This window comes from Streptopelia decaocto (assembly GCF_964273445.1).
Source record: "Streptopelia decaocto genome assembly, chromosome: 7".
Taxonomy (NCBI): Eukaryota; Metazoa; Chordata; class Aves; order Columbiformes; family Columbidae; genus Streptopelia; species Streptopelia decaocto.
The window spans coordinates 29,207,432-29,222,170 of NC_138661.1; the positions used below are offsets into that span (position 1 = coordinate 29,207,432).

Here is a 14,739-nt window from a genome sequence, read left to right on the forward strand (position 1 = left end):
AACGGAGTGTGATGAGAATGCTATATCAGATCAGATAAACAGGTTCTGTAGTGTGAATACCACTTATTACTTTACATTACAAAGTTTTAAAAATATCCAGTAGGGCTGCTTTGAAACCATAAGCATTTTGAAAACATTTGGCTGGTCAGCAAACTTTCGTAGCTGATCTCAGTGCTATTTTAGCATATGTTTAAGTATCTTAGTTCTGCATTTTTGTTGGTTCTTCTCCAACTACAATAGGTAAGGCCAAATTTCAGAGAAAACAAGTTAAATGTATCCCATATAGAGCTGTATATCCAAATGGAGGTGTGCTGCCAGGGAGGAAAAAACACAGGCAGATTGAGTTTTTCCCTGCAAAACCCATATAAATTTACAGGCTTCCTTGGAAACTGCTGGCTGTTGCTTGTGATTTGACAAACTGACTCAATATTTAATACAGTTTGGATTTAGTGAAGAAGCATTTGTGGAAAAAAAAATAGACAACTGGAGTCATGATACATTCCTGGAAGGCAGCCAGAAGAGCTTCCTAAGTCTCCTGCTTTGAACTTTTTTAGAAACTCAAATATTGATGTGCAGAAGTAGCTGGATTCTCATCATTGGGTTACTAGATGTTACTTACTCATCAACAAATATTGCCACTTTGTTGCTAGAATCACTGTTCAACAGTGATGGATTGATTCTTTCCTACAACACTGAAGTCCATGGCAGCACAGCCAACTGTGTAGGAGTGTTTGCAGGTTATACCGTCATGTAATAAGGTAGCTCTGCTTTGGGGTTTTTTTGGTACATATTTGTTAAATATTCCTTCTTTGGATTATGATGTGGAATATACATTATTTAGTCCTGAAGCTAATTAAAAAGAGTATCTGTAACTATCAGATGATCAATTTAGTAGTAAGATGGTGCCATTTTAATTTTATATCCAGCTATACCATGAACAAAATTAGAATCCAAACTGCTGGCATGCACTGAGTTGCATAAAAACAATAATGAAAAATGTTGCTTTAAGGAAAATAGGATTTTGGTATGATAAGAGGTAAAGAATATGTTTGTTTTTCTTACTGTGCTTTTTCATTTAGGGAATTACTGTTAATATTGAATGCATTTTTCTAATTAAGTATGTATTTAGTATGACATTTTAAAATTTTTATGTGAAATTTGAAATCAGTTAGGGAATAAGTAAAATGTTGTTTTCTTGAAGGGGCTGCTGAGCAGCATCACTGCATATTTAAGTAGGTCTGGCCAAAATGCTGAAAGCTGATTGAAGATAGAATTTCTTTTTCCCTTGTATTCGTAGAATTAATTGGTTTAGTTATAGGCGTGTCAATATAAAACCAAAATGTTTTCCTTAATTAATTATTCAAAGGAAAACATTCTTTAATTAAGCAACTGTTTATTTGTTTATTTTTCTCAATGTTTAGCAATTTTTACTTTTGCTAAAGGAGTTGCCAATGAGCACACAGACTCCAGTTGTCATGTACTTCACCTGGAAACTAAATTCAGAATCTGTGTGCCGTGAAAAGGACATAGGCTTATACTTCTGTTTCTTTCAAGGTGATTGATTATTCCATATTATATATAAATGGCAGAATTTTAATTACTAGACAATTTACACTCTACTATTGATCACTGAGTTGTAAATAAAACTGTCCCTGGCTGGTTCTAATAGCATCTGCTGTAGCACAGTGCCATAGACTCCATAATGCAAGGCATGATTAGTTAGAAATTAATGTTAAGTTGTAAAGGTGGATATGAAAATTCTATTCTTATTGTAAAATTTATTGGAAGATTGTATTACCTGAATTCTTGTATCATCCAAATTATTTTCCCAACCCTTGTATCTGCATTTCTCCTAGAACATATGTGCCCCACACAGACATTGTTGGTTTTTTTTCCTTTTGATAATCCACTTACATTTTTGGGACATTCTATTTAGTTATTTTGTTGTTTGCCCATTGATTACATTAGTCGTCTTAATCCCTTTCATCTATTATTGCATTCATTTTCACGCGTCTTTGGATTTGCTTTTGTTTTAGTGCTGCGGTGGTATGCTTGGGCTATTTATACAAAAAATTGGGAAGAATTTTGGGAAACAGTTTTACTGACACCGTTGGGAATGTACTTAAAGCAATGAAGAATGCAGAGGTATTGGAACAGCATGTTTAAAAAATGACTGGAAAAATAATAGGATGTTTACTGTTGGTAGCTGGACCAATGAATAGGAGAAAGTGCATGATACCAAAATATGTAAAAATTATGGAAAGTCATAGGATACAAATAAATGTCTAAATTCCAAATAATTACTAGAGAGTTAATGGATTATGTCTTTAAAAGGATTAATCATAGCTATTCTCAAGCTGGTTTCATGAAAGAACTTGATAAACTAGAAAATCTAATTGCCTTATTCCTGAGAATATTTTTGCTCCAGCTTATACTTCACCTTTTGAGTTTTAAACTGCTAGTGAGTACTTTCCACTAGAACACAGAATTACTGGTTTTACTTGCTTACAGTTATAGTGCGAGTTATCTGCTTTAGCTCACTTCCACATAAAAAGATCTCTAGAACTCTAAAAGCCCCAAACCATTGCTTACCTATTTCGGTAGTTGGCATTTTATATTTCCAAGGAGCTTAGGGTTACAAAACTTCAACATTTCTCTTTTTCATTTTTCAGTCTCAAGGTCGTTACGAAATCATGCTTAGTTTGCAAAACATATTAAATGGTTTAGGAGCTGCTGCTATCCCCTGTCATAGAGATATTTACAAAGCTGCCCGATCATGTTTGACAGATCGATCCATGGCAGTCCGCTGTGCTGCTGCAAAGGTAAAGTGCTCTAATAGCCGTTTTTATTAAGTAAGCTCCCTAAATAAAATTCTCTTTTAATGGATGGTCAACACAGCAGTAAATACATAGGTTGCTTATCTTTATTTCTTTGGTGTTGCTTTGGCAGCAAAAATTCAAGTCATTTTAGTATGAACCTGTGTATTATGTAACAAGCTAAAATTTGTACTGAGTGCTTTTACACATCAATAAAGATATTTATTTCCCTTTTTTGTCTAGTGTCTTCTTGAACTTCAGAATGAAGCTGTATTTATGTGGAGTACAGACCTGGATAGCGTTGTGACCTTGTGTTTTAAATCCTTTGAAGGTTCCAATTATGATGTACGATTAGCAGTTTCAAAACTTCTAGGCACAGTATTGGCTAGAGCTCTAACATCAAAACAGACAACAGGTAAAGTACGTACTTTGTTTGCTGACTCCTCAGCTGTAAAAATCTGTCAGATGATCAGAAACTCTCAAGTTCTGTTGAAGCCTGAACTAAAAATCACAATGTAAACTTCATCTGACTGTGTGTATCTCCGTTTTCGTCTTTTTAGTACCATTTCTCTTGTGAAGTGCCGTGTTTTGTTGTGTTAACCCATTCACATATGTATTTATAAAATAATAAACAAGGAAAAGTTTTATCAAAAACTAGTTGGCTTTGTTACAAAATTAGGTATCATATGGAGAGAAATTTGAGAATTTGAGAATTTAAAGGCAAGGTTAATTTCAATAGTGTAGAAAACACTAAGATTTTAAGGGAGTGTCTCTTTGTCAAACTTAAAGAGTTAAGGATATCTTTTCAAGCTGTGTTTCCACAATCATCACAACCACCTTTGGATTGTCTAGCAGTACAAATGTGACCAGAAGCAGAAATGAGCGTGCAGTTTTGTTGACTCGACAGAGTACGTAGCAGTTTTTGCTGACAGACTTGATCCAACTGAAGCATCCTGGCACAAAATTAACATCTCAAATCTCTCGTGCCATTCCAGCTGGACATGTTCAGTCCAATCGTAGGAGTCCAAAGCTAAATACTTGACTGTAATCTAAATGAAATACAACAGCATGCCGAGTTTTGTTTTGCTTTTAATGGCATCAGAGAAGATCCTCACTGCAATAAGCAGCAAATGACAAAATTGTATGCCTTTAAGCCCAACTAACTGCCTTTCAAAATTCTTGAGGCTGTGTATTTGCATTGGAGACTCTGAAGTCTTGATTTATAAAGTATATTTTGAAGAATCGCTTTGGAGACAATTATTGTGTTGCAGAAAAAAATCAGCACTTTTATTTTCCCAATAGAAGTTAAAAAAATACTCTGACCTCTTTATAAAATCAGTAGTTTTCTTTAATCTTTGTAAGCAATATAGTTATATAATCTTACCTTAGCACTTTAGAAATACAAGAAGTTCATCAGCTGTTTGGTTGGTTATTTTTAGTGGGAAAGCACTTGGTTAAAAACAGGTTAGAGCTAAGTGAGACAGAAGCTGAGGGGGGAGAAGGGGCTGGGGGGGAAGTGCAGGAAGCAATGCATGGGGAATTGCCTAGTCCTGAGGTTTCTGCTTTGTATCTTATAACAGGCTGATGTTGAGTTGTTTTTTTAAATTTTTTTTGGACATGATTATCTTAAATTCTCTCACTTCTTTCCCCAATACAATACTTCAAAGAGAATGAAAAATGCAGTGAAAGTCTGGGTCACTTAGTTTGCACGCTATGCAGTCATTGTGCAACGTTCTCAATCACGTGTCCCAGCACGTATTTTAAATGAACTTTCTATCAAGAAATTAAACAACAGAATAGGAACTGGGGATAAATAATTTTCCTAGAAGATTGTAAACATGTTCTATTGTCATTATTTTGGAGATCTAATTAAATACCAAGCTGAGATGCTTTTGTTCATAAGAGAGCACCCCTAAGCCCAGCAGGATGGTAATTCTGCCCTGCCTGCAGTGTGGAATAGCAGGTTGTCTTTGGCTGTAAGTGGGAATGAGTTAGAGGCAAGGACTTCCATGAAGCTTTGGGTGGTGGGAGGCCAGACACACGTTTTTGCAAAGGGAGCTTAAATTAGATGGTAAATACTGGGGGAGGATAAATATATGTATACATATTAGATGATGACCAAACTATTTAAAGACAGCTGAAGCAGAAAAACTGGAGAAATATTGTGGTTCGCTGGAGCACCAAGTCCTAAAATATCTTAGTTTCTGTTGTGAAATTATGTTCCAACAGTATTCAGATTTGGTTGTGCTACCAAACTTGTGCAATTTGTTTTTTCTAAAATGATAAGTGTCAAAACTTTTCTTCTAAGATGTAACAAGTTTTACAGCGTTGTTTCTCTAAAGATTTACATCTGTTCTTAGCATCTACCAGGCATAACTTCCGCAGAATCTCTTTGGAAGATGTGATGGAGCTATTGGGAACTGGATTTCTGCGTGGAAGTTGTGGATTTCTACGAGCCAGTGGTGATATGCTGAAAGGGACCAGTTCAGTCAGCAGAGATGTTAGAGTTGGAGTCACTCAGGTTTGGATTATGTTGTTTCTGACTTCTTAAGATTGCTAAACATTCCTATAATAATTATTTTGTTTTCTCTTGTTTCATCCTTTTTTGAAGCTGTGATGAAATTTATGTAATTTAAAATAAGGATTCGCATGCTGAGTTACGTTAGAAAAGAAAAGAGACTTCTAATGTTTATCTGATAGTTTGAAATTTTCAAAATCAGATATGTATTACTTGTGAAAGCTTCGCATGATATAAATTTCAAGTAAGTGATATAAATAAATATTTTCCTCAAGTCTTTAATTTAGAACTTGATATCTTTTGTCTGAAGATGAAAGGGGGAAGTTAAAAGAATTCTTTGAACTTGCAATACTTTCCTTCTATTAAGGGATGTTCCCAGTGCCATTCTGAAAGAACGATTCTGCTTTGAGCAAGTGGGTGAAAAATAAGGAAAACAGAATTTGGTGGAAAAAAATTAATATCTGTTTTGCTTTGTTCCAGGATGCTCATTTAGAGGATAGCGTCTTGTTAACTGAGCAGAACTGAAGTCAGGCTATATAGTGCATGTTGATAAAAGCAGTATAGTTTTTTCAGATATCAGTCTTCTTCCTGTAAAGATTATCGTAAACATGATTTACATTCTAAGACCTAGATATCTAAATGTTAAACCTGTGAATCAGCACTAAAGGTCATGATGAACATTTACATATCAAATGACTGTCATTATTTTAATATCTTACAGTCCACACAGCTATTTGTTACATCCTCTTCACCTGTAAGGGAATTTTTCAGTGCCTTCCAACTTCTGCAGTGCAAAAATTCTGTAAATTATCTTGAGTTACTGATAGAAGGTGCCAGACTTTGCACTGAAACAGCTAGAAAGTGCTCACAAATTGTCTTCTGTGCTCAGATCATGCTGGGTGGAAGCATTAACTTGCAGCAGAGAAACTGAAAAGCTGGGGAACAGTAATACCTTGGCAGCTATTTGCCTAGAAGATGCGTGCCAGACTCCTAGGGGTTCTGTATACATGGTGGTTTTATTGGTTTTCCAGGAATAGATATTTCAGTTCAGTGTTTTGACTATTTGTACTGGTTTTTGGAGGCTGTCTCATTTTCATGCATTTCTATGTTAACACAATAGTACCTGTGCTAAATGGTGCGCTCTAACTGTACCTTTCCGTAAGAAAAAATTGAGAAATTGTGCATACATCAGTGCTTCTAAGTAGAAAATGCTTGCAGTTGTAAATTTTCTATTAATTATTATGTGACTTGCAGCTTATTATAAATTTAAAAATAAGGAAAACACTGAAGATGACTTCTTACATATGGAAGAAGAATTCATATTTGTCCAAGACACAGGCAGGTTCAAGATACAGTTCAAGATGTAGCCATGGCAGTGTGACTCTTCACAAGTCTATTTACCCCGTTAAATTCCTCAGTTTTCAAATCTGCAAAACAGGAGTAATGTCCTGGTACATTATGAAGCCCAAGTAGTAGAGGATTAGATGCTGACAGGATCTAATAGTACAGTTTCTCCATTTAAACTACTTCACTTTCTTCCACATGAATAATTTAGTTGTTAATATTAGACATGAGACGATATGTATGAGGCAAATAGAGAAGTTTGTTGTATTTGATATGTAGTATTTGTGAACTTTCTTATGAGGAATTTTATGTGTTCATTTGCATATTCTTGTTTTTTGTATTCCCTTTTCTTGATGCTAGCACATCTGTTCTTTAAAAAACATCTAACACAGGCACATGGAACACATTTGTAAGGGAGCATATTATGTGGCAAAATAAGTGGTCTTGTGGTGATTAGGTTTGTAAAGTGACTCTGCATTCTTTCTCTTTGTTGTGACAAACATAGTCTTCTTATGGCACCTCCATTGCAAGACAAACAATTAAAATTCATTGAGATAAAGAACAGTGCTTGAGGGCTGCAAATATTCCCTAATTCAAAGCCTATAATAACAGATTTCTCTCAGGGTTATGGGTTATAGTTTTGTAACATAGTAGTTCTTAAAATGCATTCATACATTAAATTTGGGTTCCATGTGCAGAATGTTAAATAGCTGGAAGCTGTTGTTCAGTGAGACCAAACACAATGTTTTACATAACAAGTGCTTGTGCAGGGTAAACTGCCATTTCTCACACTCTGGAATGAAATAACATGGGCAAGCAGCTTGAATTAACGTACAGTGAAGGAAGGCTGCAGTATCGCTTGCGCAGTTTTTATAGTAATTAAAATTATTTAAATAGATAAAAAAAACCTGAAGCTACCTGAAGTGAGAGTGTATGTGATTTATGGATGCATACATGCATTAATAATCTCAGTTTAGTGATGTTCTAGTTGTGGCAATGTGCAGAGATAAAAAAAAAATATATATGTAGGATAGCTGGCGGTGGTTTTCCAGATAATTTTGCTCTAAAATATGGCTTCTTTTCAAATCTCTTCCAGGCGTATGTGGTATTTGTCTCTACGTTAGGAGCAAGATGGCTTGAAAGGAACTTCTCTGCCTTCCTTTCCCATATTCTAGATCTCGTGTCTCAGTCTCACCCTAAGGCTGTTCAGAGTCAGACGGATGCTATCGGCTGTCGCCGCTGCATTTCATTTATCCTTCGAGCTACAGTAGGAGGCCTTCTTGGGGAAAAAGCTCAAATTGCAGCTGCCAAGGAGATTTGTCAGGCCATCTGGAAACTGAAGAAAGTTGTGGGTATGGGTCTAACAAGATTATCCATTCGAACCCTTGGTTTTCCTTTTTTAAGTGATTGTCCAACTTCCTAATCCAGAGACTGCAGAAACAGAATATATAGTGCTGATCTATTACCATAATAATGTAGAAAGCTTTTGATGGGCTGCTTTGTTTTTAACTTGAGCTGGTTATTTGTTTGTGTATGTCTGTGTTTTGGCATGTGTGTACCCACACAAGTGCAGACGCCTTTTTTAACACTTCTTCCCTGGACAACATAGTTTTAACCAATTACAAATATAATAAAATAATAAATATATGCCATAATGAAATATAGATGTTATTGTAAAATAAGTTAAATTGGCAGTTAATATATGTCTAGCCAGATTCTGCCTTCCTGTTCAGAGCAGCTGACACTGCTGATGGTTCAAAAAAGAAGCATTTGTTCGTAATTGCCAAACTGAGCATTTCTCTTGGAGAAAACAGTTCTCTTCCATGTTAAAGTTTTGTACACAGGTTCCTAGAAAAGCTGCTCATCTCCCATCGTCACCCTTGTAGGGGAAAAGAAAGAGAATAGTGGGCATAACCAGTCATCCCCTGCTATACAGCTGCATCCTGTATACTAGTAACTATCTAAATGTTAAATGTCCAAACTGATACAATACTGTCTCAAAAGATGAACTTTCAAAGACCTCCAGGTTTCTCCCTCTCTCTTTATACCCTGCCCCCACCATCTCGCTCTCTTGCTCTCATGCTATTTCACTCTTCCCTTTTCACTCTTCCTTTCCCTTTCTTTTTTTCCTACTATGTAGTAAAATCTGGCAAGTTATATCAAAGCATGACATCTTCAAGTCACTTTTGGTGGGGCTGAGAATAGCATTGTTCTTACTAGCCACTGTTCCCCATCACTTAAAGATAAGCAATTTGGTAGTTTCCATTTATCTGCCCTCCTGCCCTCACAGATGTTACTATGCTGTCCAAGTAACAGAAATGTACTTGTCTCAGTGAAGGTAAACTTTTATGAAACCCATTTGGCCAATAATAAAATGGTAAAATCTCATTTGGTAGTATAAACAACTTATCATGCAGAATTTGATCTGCTTGCTTCATTTTGGTAATGATTTGATGGGGATCTTCCTATATTGTGTTACCAGATGCTGCAATGAGTGACAGTAACTTGGAAACAAGAATTAGTGCGACAGATGTAACAGCAAGTCAGCACGTGCTTGTGTGTGCGCTTCAAGAACTTGGAAGTCTCATCCATGGCTTAGGAACCACAGCAGCACCATTACTGCAAGATTCCAGTGCAGGTACAAGCCCTGAATTATGTTGTGGATCAGAGTACAAAATATATTTCCTTGTTCATTGTGATCTTCTCTGATTTCTTACGGCTAGACTGTCAGTTCTTTCATTCTGTTGGGATCCTTTGTCTGGCATTGACTATAGCAACCTTTCTTCTGGTGTTCAGTCTCCTCACCTGGACAACCTTAGTTCTTCTATCCTTTTTTGCTTTCTTCCACTGTACTGAAAAGAAAAAAAAGAAAAAAAAAAAAAAAAGAAGGAGAGGAAGTTGGCTGCTTTCCATGCTGTAGGAAATCATCAGGCTTTGCCCAAAGAAAGAATTAAAAGAGTTCAGTGCCTTCTCTGGCCTGTACTAGTATGAAAAATTTAAAATAAACAAAGTAAAAAAAATCCGTATCAAATTTAACTCCATTAAGGGTTGTATTTAAAGTCAACACTTCGTAAAGTTTATACTAAATCAGTTTGATTGAGCTGGGTATATTAATCTACTTTCATTGTTTTCGTTTAACTGCGGTGAGGATTCTTTTTTTCTGGATGAGTTCAAGTGGACATCTGTTTCCACTGGATGGATTTCTGCTTCCTTGAGAACACTTACAGATATTTTCTATGCATGCTGGTGAATAACTGCATAGTATGTTAGGTTTTCTCCATATTGTTACTTTTCGTTCAGGGTAACTTTTTTGAAAAGTATTGATATATTTAAAAGTGATAAGAAATAATTCACAATAAAAGTCAGTAGTACCTTTTAAAGAGAAGTGCAGAACCTGGATAGTGGGATGTTCACCAGCCCTCTGTATACAGTTTTGCTTGTTTGACAATCTGCTTGCCTATTTCTTAGGTGTGTTTATTAATTTTATTTTTCAGGAGTTCTGGAAGCAGTAATTTCTGTCATTCTTCATCCCAGCATTTCAGTTAGGCTAACAGCAGCTTGGTGTTTACGCTGTATTGCAGTAGCATTGCCCTCCTACGTGTCCCTGCTGTTGGATCGTTGCCTTGAACGTCTTAGTGCATTGAAATCCTCCCCAGAATCAGTAACTGGCTACAGCTTTGCTGTTGCTGCTTTGCTGGGTGCGGTAAAACACAGTCCTTTAGGAATTCCACATGGAAAAGGGAAGGTATGCTCTGAATACTTTACTTACAGGCAATTCATTTAATTTAGCACTATGGCAGTATTCGCATGTATTCTTTATTACGTGATCACATAACCCAGTATACTGATGAGATATTTTCTTTCCTCAGGAAAGGGATTTTGAAGTATACTGTAACTCAAACAAGCAAGTATTTTTCTCACATGTGTCAGGATTGTGAATTTCTCAGGAAATGTCACTTATTACTTAATTTGCCACTCATACTGCTACCTTTTTCTAGTGGTAAAGTTTGTTAGAGGGGAAGTTTGTTGTTTGGGGACAGAGGTCAATTCTGTGGAGCTATAAGGACTTAAATTGAACAGTTTAAGAGAAGGTTTATCTGGACAAAACATTTCATGAGTAGAGTTAATTTTTTTAGAAGTTCAAACTAAATTCTTTACAGCGAGATCAAAGTTTCTGCAGTTCTGTCCCAGTTTGACATTGGCTTAAATTAGAAATCTGATTTTTCAGCAGTGTTAATGGTGAGAAAAGGCTGAAATGCATCAAGCTTTGCCAAAGGAAAATATCTTTCTTTTATTAAAAAATAATTAGAAGTATACATACAGATTTATTGCATGATGTGATGTTAGAAATAACTTTCCTGTTAGGAAACTCATTCAGCAACAGATTAAACCATATTAATATTCCCCAGGCCCACCAGTGACTCTCCAGTGTACAGTTCAGTCAGTGCTTACACCAATAACAGTAATTATGTATTGTCTTGAAAATCTTCGGTTAAGCCCAACAAAATCTTTAATCAAGTCCAACAGATACACGCTTTTATTTTGTTTTACAGAATTTGACAGAAACCAATTTCTTGCATTAACATACCCTAAGATGTTGGTACCAATCTCTCCACTAGTGCAGACAGGATATACTGTGCTCGCAAGTTTAAGGGACGTACAGACGTAGAAACATAGACCAGGAGAAGAACCTGTTTCCATCTCAACGTGAACTTTATCTGTGGAGTTACTCACAGCTGGAAAACCATGGTGCAACACAGGTCTCAGCAGTACATGCTAATTCTCTGCACAGTGCGGAAACCTCCATTCTCAATTCTGAAAATATCTGTTTGGGAGCCAGTGGAGAAGTGACACACTTTGACACCACAAGGATTGTGGGCTTTTTTCTTGTTATTACACTACTGTAAGATGGAAGGAGTGCTTTAGTACATTAGGCGCAATGTCCCTTGCAGTGATTCCAGCCCACCCTTTCAGCATTGCTGGGTACTGACAGTTCCACACCACTCCTTAACAGACATTGCTAGCTGCAGTTCTCAACGTTCAAAGTCCTAATTGCTGATGAAACAGTTTATAAATGTTAAAAAAGGCCTGTTTTTCTTAGCTTTTAAAAGCTTTTCCTTGCGATTAGTGAAAGTCCATTGGGAGAGAACAAAATGAGTATCGTTTGCCCATTTGTATAGATAAGAAGTGCCATTCAAATCTCTACACCTAAACGAAGCTAAAGTTTCTGTTTATTAAGAATTAAGTTTCTCTGTTAAAGATTTCTTTTAGAAGAACAGAATAGGATGAAATAGGGCCAGGAGGAGGTATGAGAGGGCTCAGAAAAGTGTGGGAGAAACACTGGATTCTGCATTGAGCTGGCAGGGGGGTGAACGGAGGAGCTGACAAAAGCTGTTTTCCATTCTCTCCCAGGACTACTGCCAGATTCCAGACTCACTCCTCTTCTGAGGAGCTGAAAGAGACCAGTGTTAAATGGAGCACTTTTGAAAAGGAAATATAAAACGTAGACAGTAGTGACCTGGACAGAAGCTGTTTTATATTAATGCTTTTTCCTTTGAGGGAGTGGTTAGAGTTGCAGGGGGAACCTATTCAAGAGAACAAAGTAACGAGTGGGTTTGTATACATTTAGCATGCTGCACTAATGCTAATACTTCACTTCAAAAAAATCCTTCAAAAATAAGACATTTTTCTTAGTACACAAACAGAAAAATTGTCAGAAATCATTACTGTCAAGGGTTAAGATTGCGGGGTGACAATAAAACCCTGGCAGATGTATTGTTAACCCCCTCTCCCCCGGCACTTCCCCCTTTTTGCCCCTCCCTCTCCCCCCTTCCCACTCAGCACAGGCGATCGGGAGGGAAAGAAGGACAGAGAGAAGAGAGTTGGAAAAATTATCAATGTTTTACTAATGCTACTAATAAGAATAGAGAAAATAATACAAAATATACAAAACCAATCTTGAAAGTCTCAGCAACGGCAGAGCTGGCACCCGAAGTCCTGGATTAGACTCTGCAAACAAGCGGGGCTGGATTCAGTCTCTCACTAGGCCTCAGTTCGCAGGGACGACTAGCAAGGTCCTCTCCTAAGGTCGGCCATAAGCAGAAGGGAAAAAGCAAAGGCAAAAAGGGACGAGATCCTCGTGATCTCCCACTTTATATGAAGTATTCACGTGAATGGAATGTTACACACAGTTGGTCAGTTTCTTGGTCACCCGTTTCTCGTTGCCCCTCTCGCGAGATGTCCATCCGTGCTTATCAATAAGTTTGCATTCCATTGCTAGGTTTACCAAAACATGTGTTTGGTTCTCCAGGAAAATGCAGTTAATATGAAGGCTTTAGCTGACAGGCAAAATTCACTGAAAGAGAAACTTGTTTTTAACAAAACCAGGACAATTACATAAAATCCTTTTTAGGATTCTTCTTTATCAGGTGGTTTATACTAAGCTGTTAGTAATTTTTAATAGTATACTTTAGCAAGGGTGCCATTTTAGTTTTAGAGTGAAATACTTTAAATCTATAAGGAATCTGTCAAATGTCTTCCTTTATAAGCATCTGGTAACATTATGGAATTGGGGAAACTATTATTTTTGGACTGTTAGTATTTCATTAAGTTTTGGAAGTATACAAATTTCAAACTTCCATGAAGCTAACTTTTTTTGGACAGTTTTTCAAATAAATTATAGAGGAATGCTGTTCGTCCTGTCCAAGTAAATTATAGTGTGAAAAAAAATATAGAAGGAAATTTACTATACTGAGGCTTTAATGATATTATTTATAATGACACTTCTTACTTGTAATACTAATTTACAAGCAATTTGTTTTGGCAACCAGACATAATGCAATATTTAAGAAATACTTTTTTTTGTGTATATGAAACACAATTGAAGCAAACCATCTGCAGAATATTTTTGGAGTTGTAGCCATACTGTGGTAATTGTCCATGGACGTGTTTTCTGTTCCTCCATGGAAATTCTGGGTAGCTTGGGCTCTGGTAACAAGAGTAGATTGTTGCCTCGCGTTTAGCACATAACAGTAGGCACATGCAATTATTGTGGAGAAGCTAAGATAGGATTAATTCTAGCTGTACCATAGTATTCTAACTTGTTTGTTTAGTTGTACCATTTGTTGATTAAAAACTGTCAGAGAGAATGGTAGACCTTATTCTAAAAGAGGGATAAAAAGATCATTACTCCTTTCACCACTTCTTCTTAGTTCTAATTCATAGGCCTCCTGCTGTCCTTTTTTTACATAGTGTCACAAACAAAATATGGGAACACTTTGATCCTCACCACACATACTCCTTTGAGAATTGTTAGCTCTCATTTTACTGCTGATAAAAGGAGGAGACTAAGCCACCAAGTAACTTTGCCACAGGAAATGTTGAAGGTGTTCCAGGCTGGTACTGAAGTTGGTCATTCTAACTTCATGAGTCCGAGTTTCTTGCTGTAGTGTGAGAAGATGAGGGCATTCTATTCAGGGACACTGAAACAGGGTTAAGTATCACCGCAAATAGTATTGAAAAATATTTGTTAGTTACTAAGATGCTGATGCTCTGTTTTTCTCTTTAACTTCGAAGGTAATCATGACAGTAGCAGAGGATTTGTTGTGTTCTGCCGCTCAGAACAGTCGCATTTCTCTGCAGCGAACACAGGCTGGATGGCTGTTGATAGCAGCCCTCATGACATTAGGTAGTCGCTTTCTACAATTTTTCTTAAACTAAATTAAGCTGTTCTGTGTTCTTTCTCTGGCTTTGGTTCTTTTAGTTCTTTTGATGTTTCATTTAATTTAGCACTGCAAAATAGTTGTTAAAAAACAATGCAAATTGGAATCTTTAGAAAAACTCTCTAAAATAAAAATGTCACTTCTTTCAAATTTGCTATTAGTTCATTGGAAGCAATGTCTGAAAAACAGTGGCTGGGTGAGACCGTTGTTAATTAAATGTAGAAGATAAATTTCAGAGTCAATCTAACCAAATGTCTTTGGTCATGAAGAGTTACACTGATATTTTTAAGATGTATCCCAGAACAAAATCAGCTAATGATTTGTATTTCCCTCTTGTCAG

General features: G+C 36.5%; 1 protein-coding gene across 8 annotated transcripts in view; it reads left to right on the top strand.

Moving 5' to 3' along the window:
* The window catches only part of HEATR5A (HEAT repeat containing 5A), a 67,300-nt gene that overhangs the window by 14,994 nt on the left and 37,567 nt on the right, over positions 1-14,739 (top strand). For 7 of the 8 annotated variants that reach the window (XM_082058470.1, XM_082058472.1, XM_082058471.1 and 4 more), the window contains exons 5-12: positions 2,037-2,145; positions 2,673-2,822; positions 3,060-3,231; positions 5,177-5,337; positions 7,775-8,030; positions 9,161-9,316; positions 10,173-10,423; positions 14,254-14,365. In XM_082058470.1, coding sequence (XP_081914596.1) covers positions 2,037-2,145; positions 2,673-2,822; positions 3,060-3,231; positions 5,177-5,337; positions 7,775-8,030; positions 9,161-9,316; positions 10,173-10,423; positions 14,254-14,365 — 1,367 coding nt within the window. The remainder of the gene's footprint in view (positions 1-2,036; positions 2,146-2,672; positions 2,823-3,059; positions 3,232-5,176; positions 5,338-7,774; positions 8,031-9,160; positions 9,317-10,172; positions 10,424-14,253; positions 14,366-14,739) is intronic. The other variant, XM_082058476.1, reaches the window with a different exon arrangement.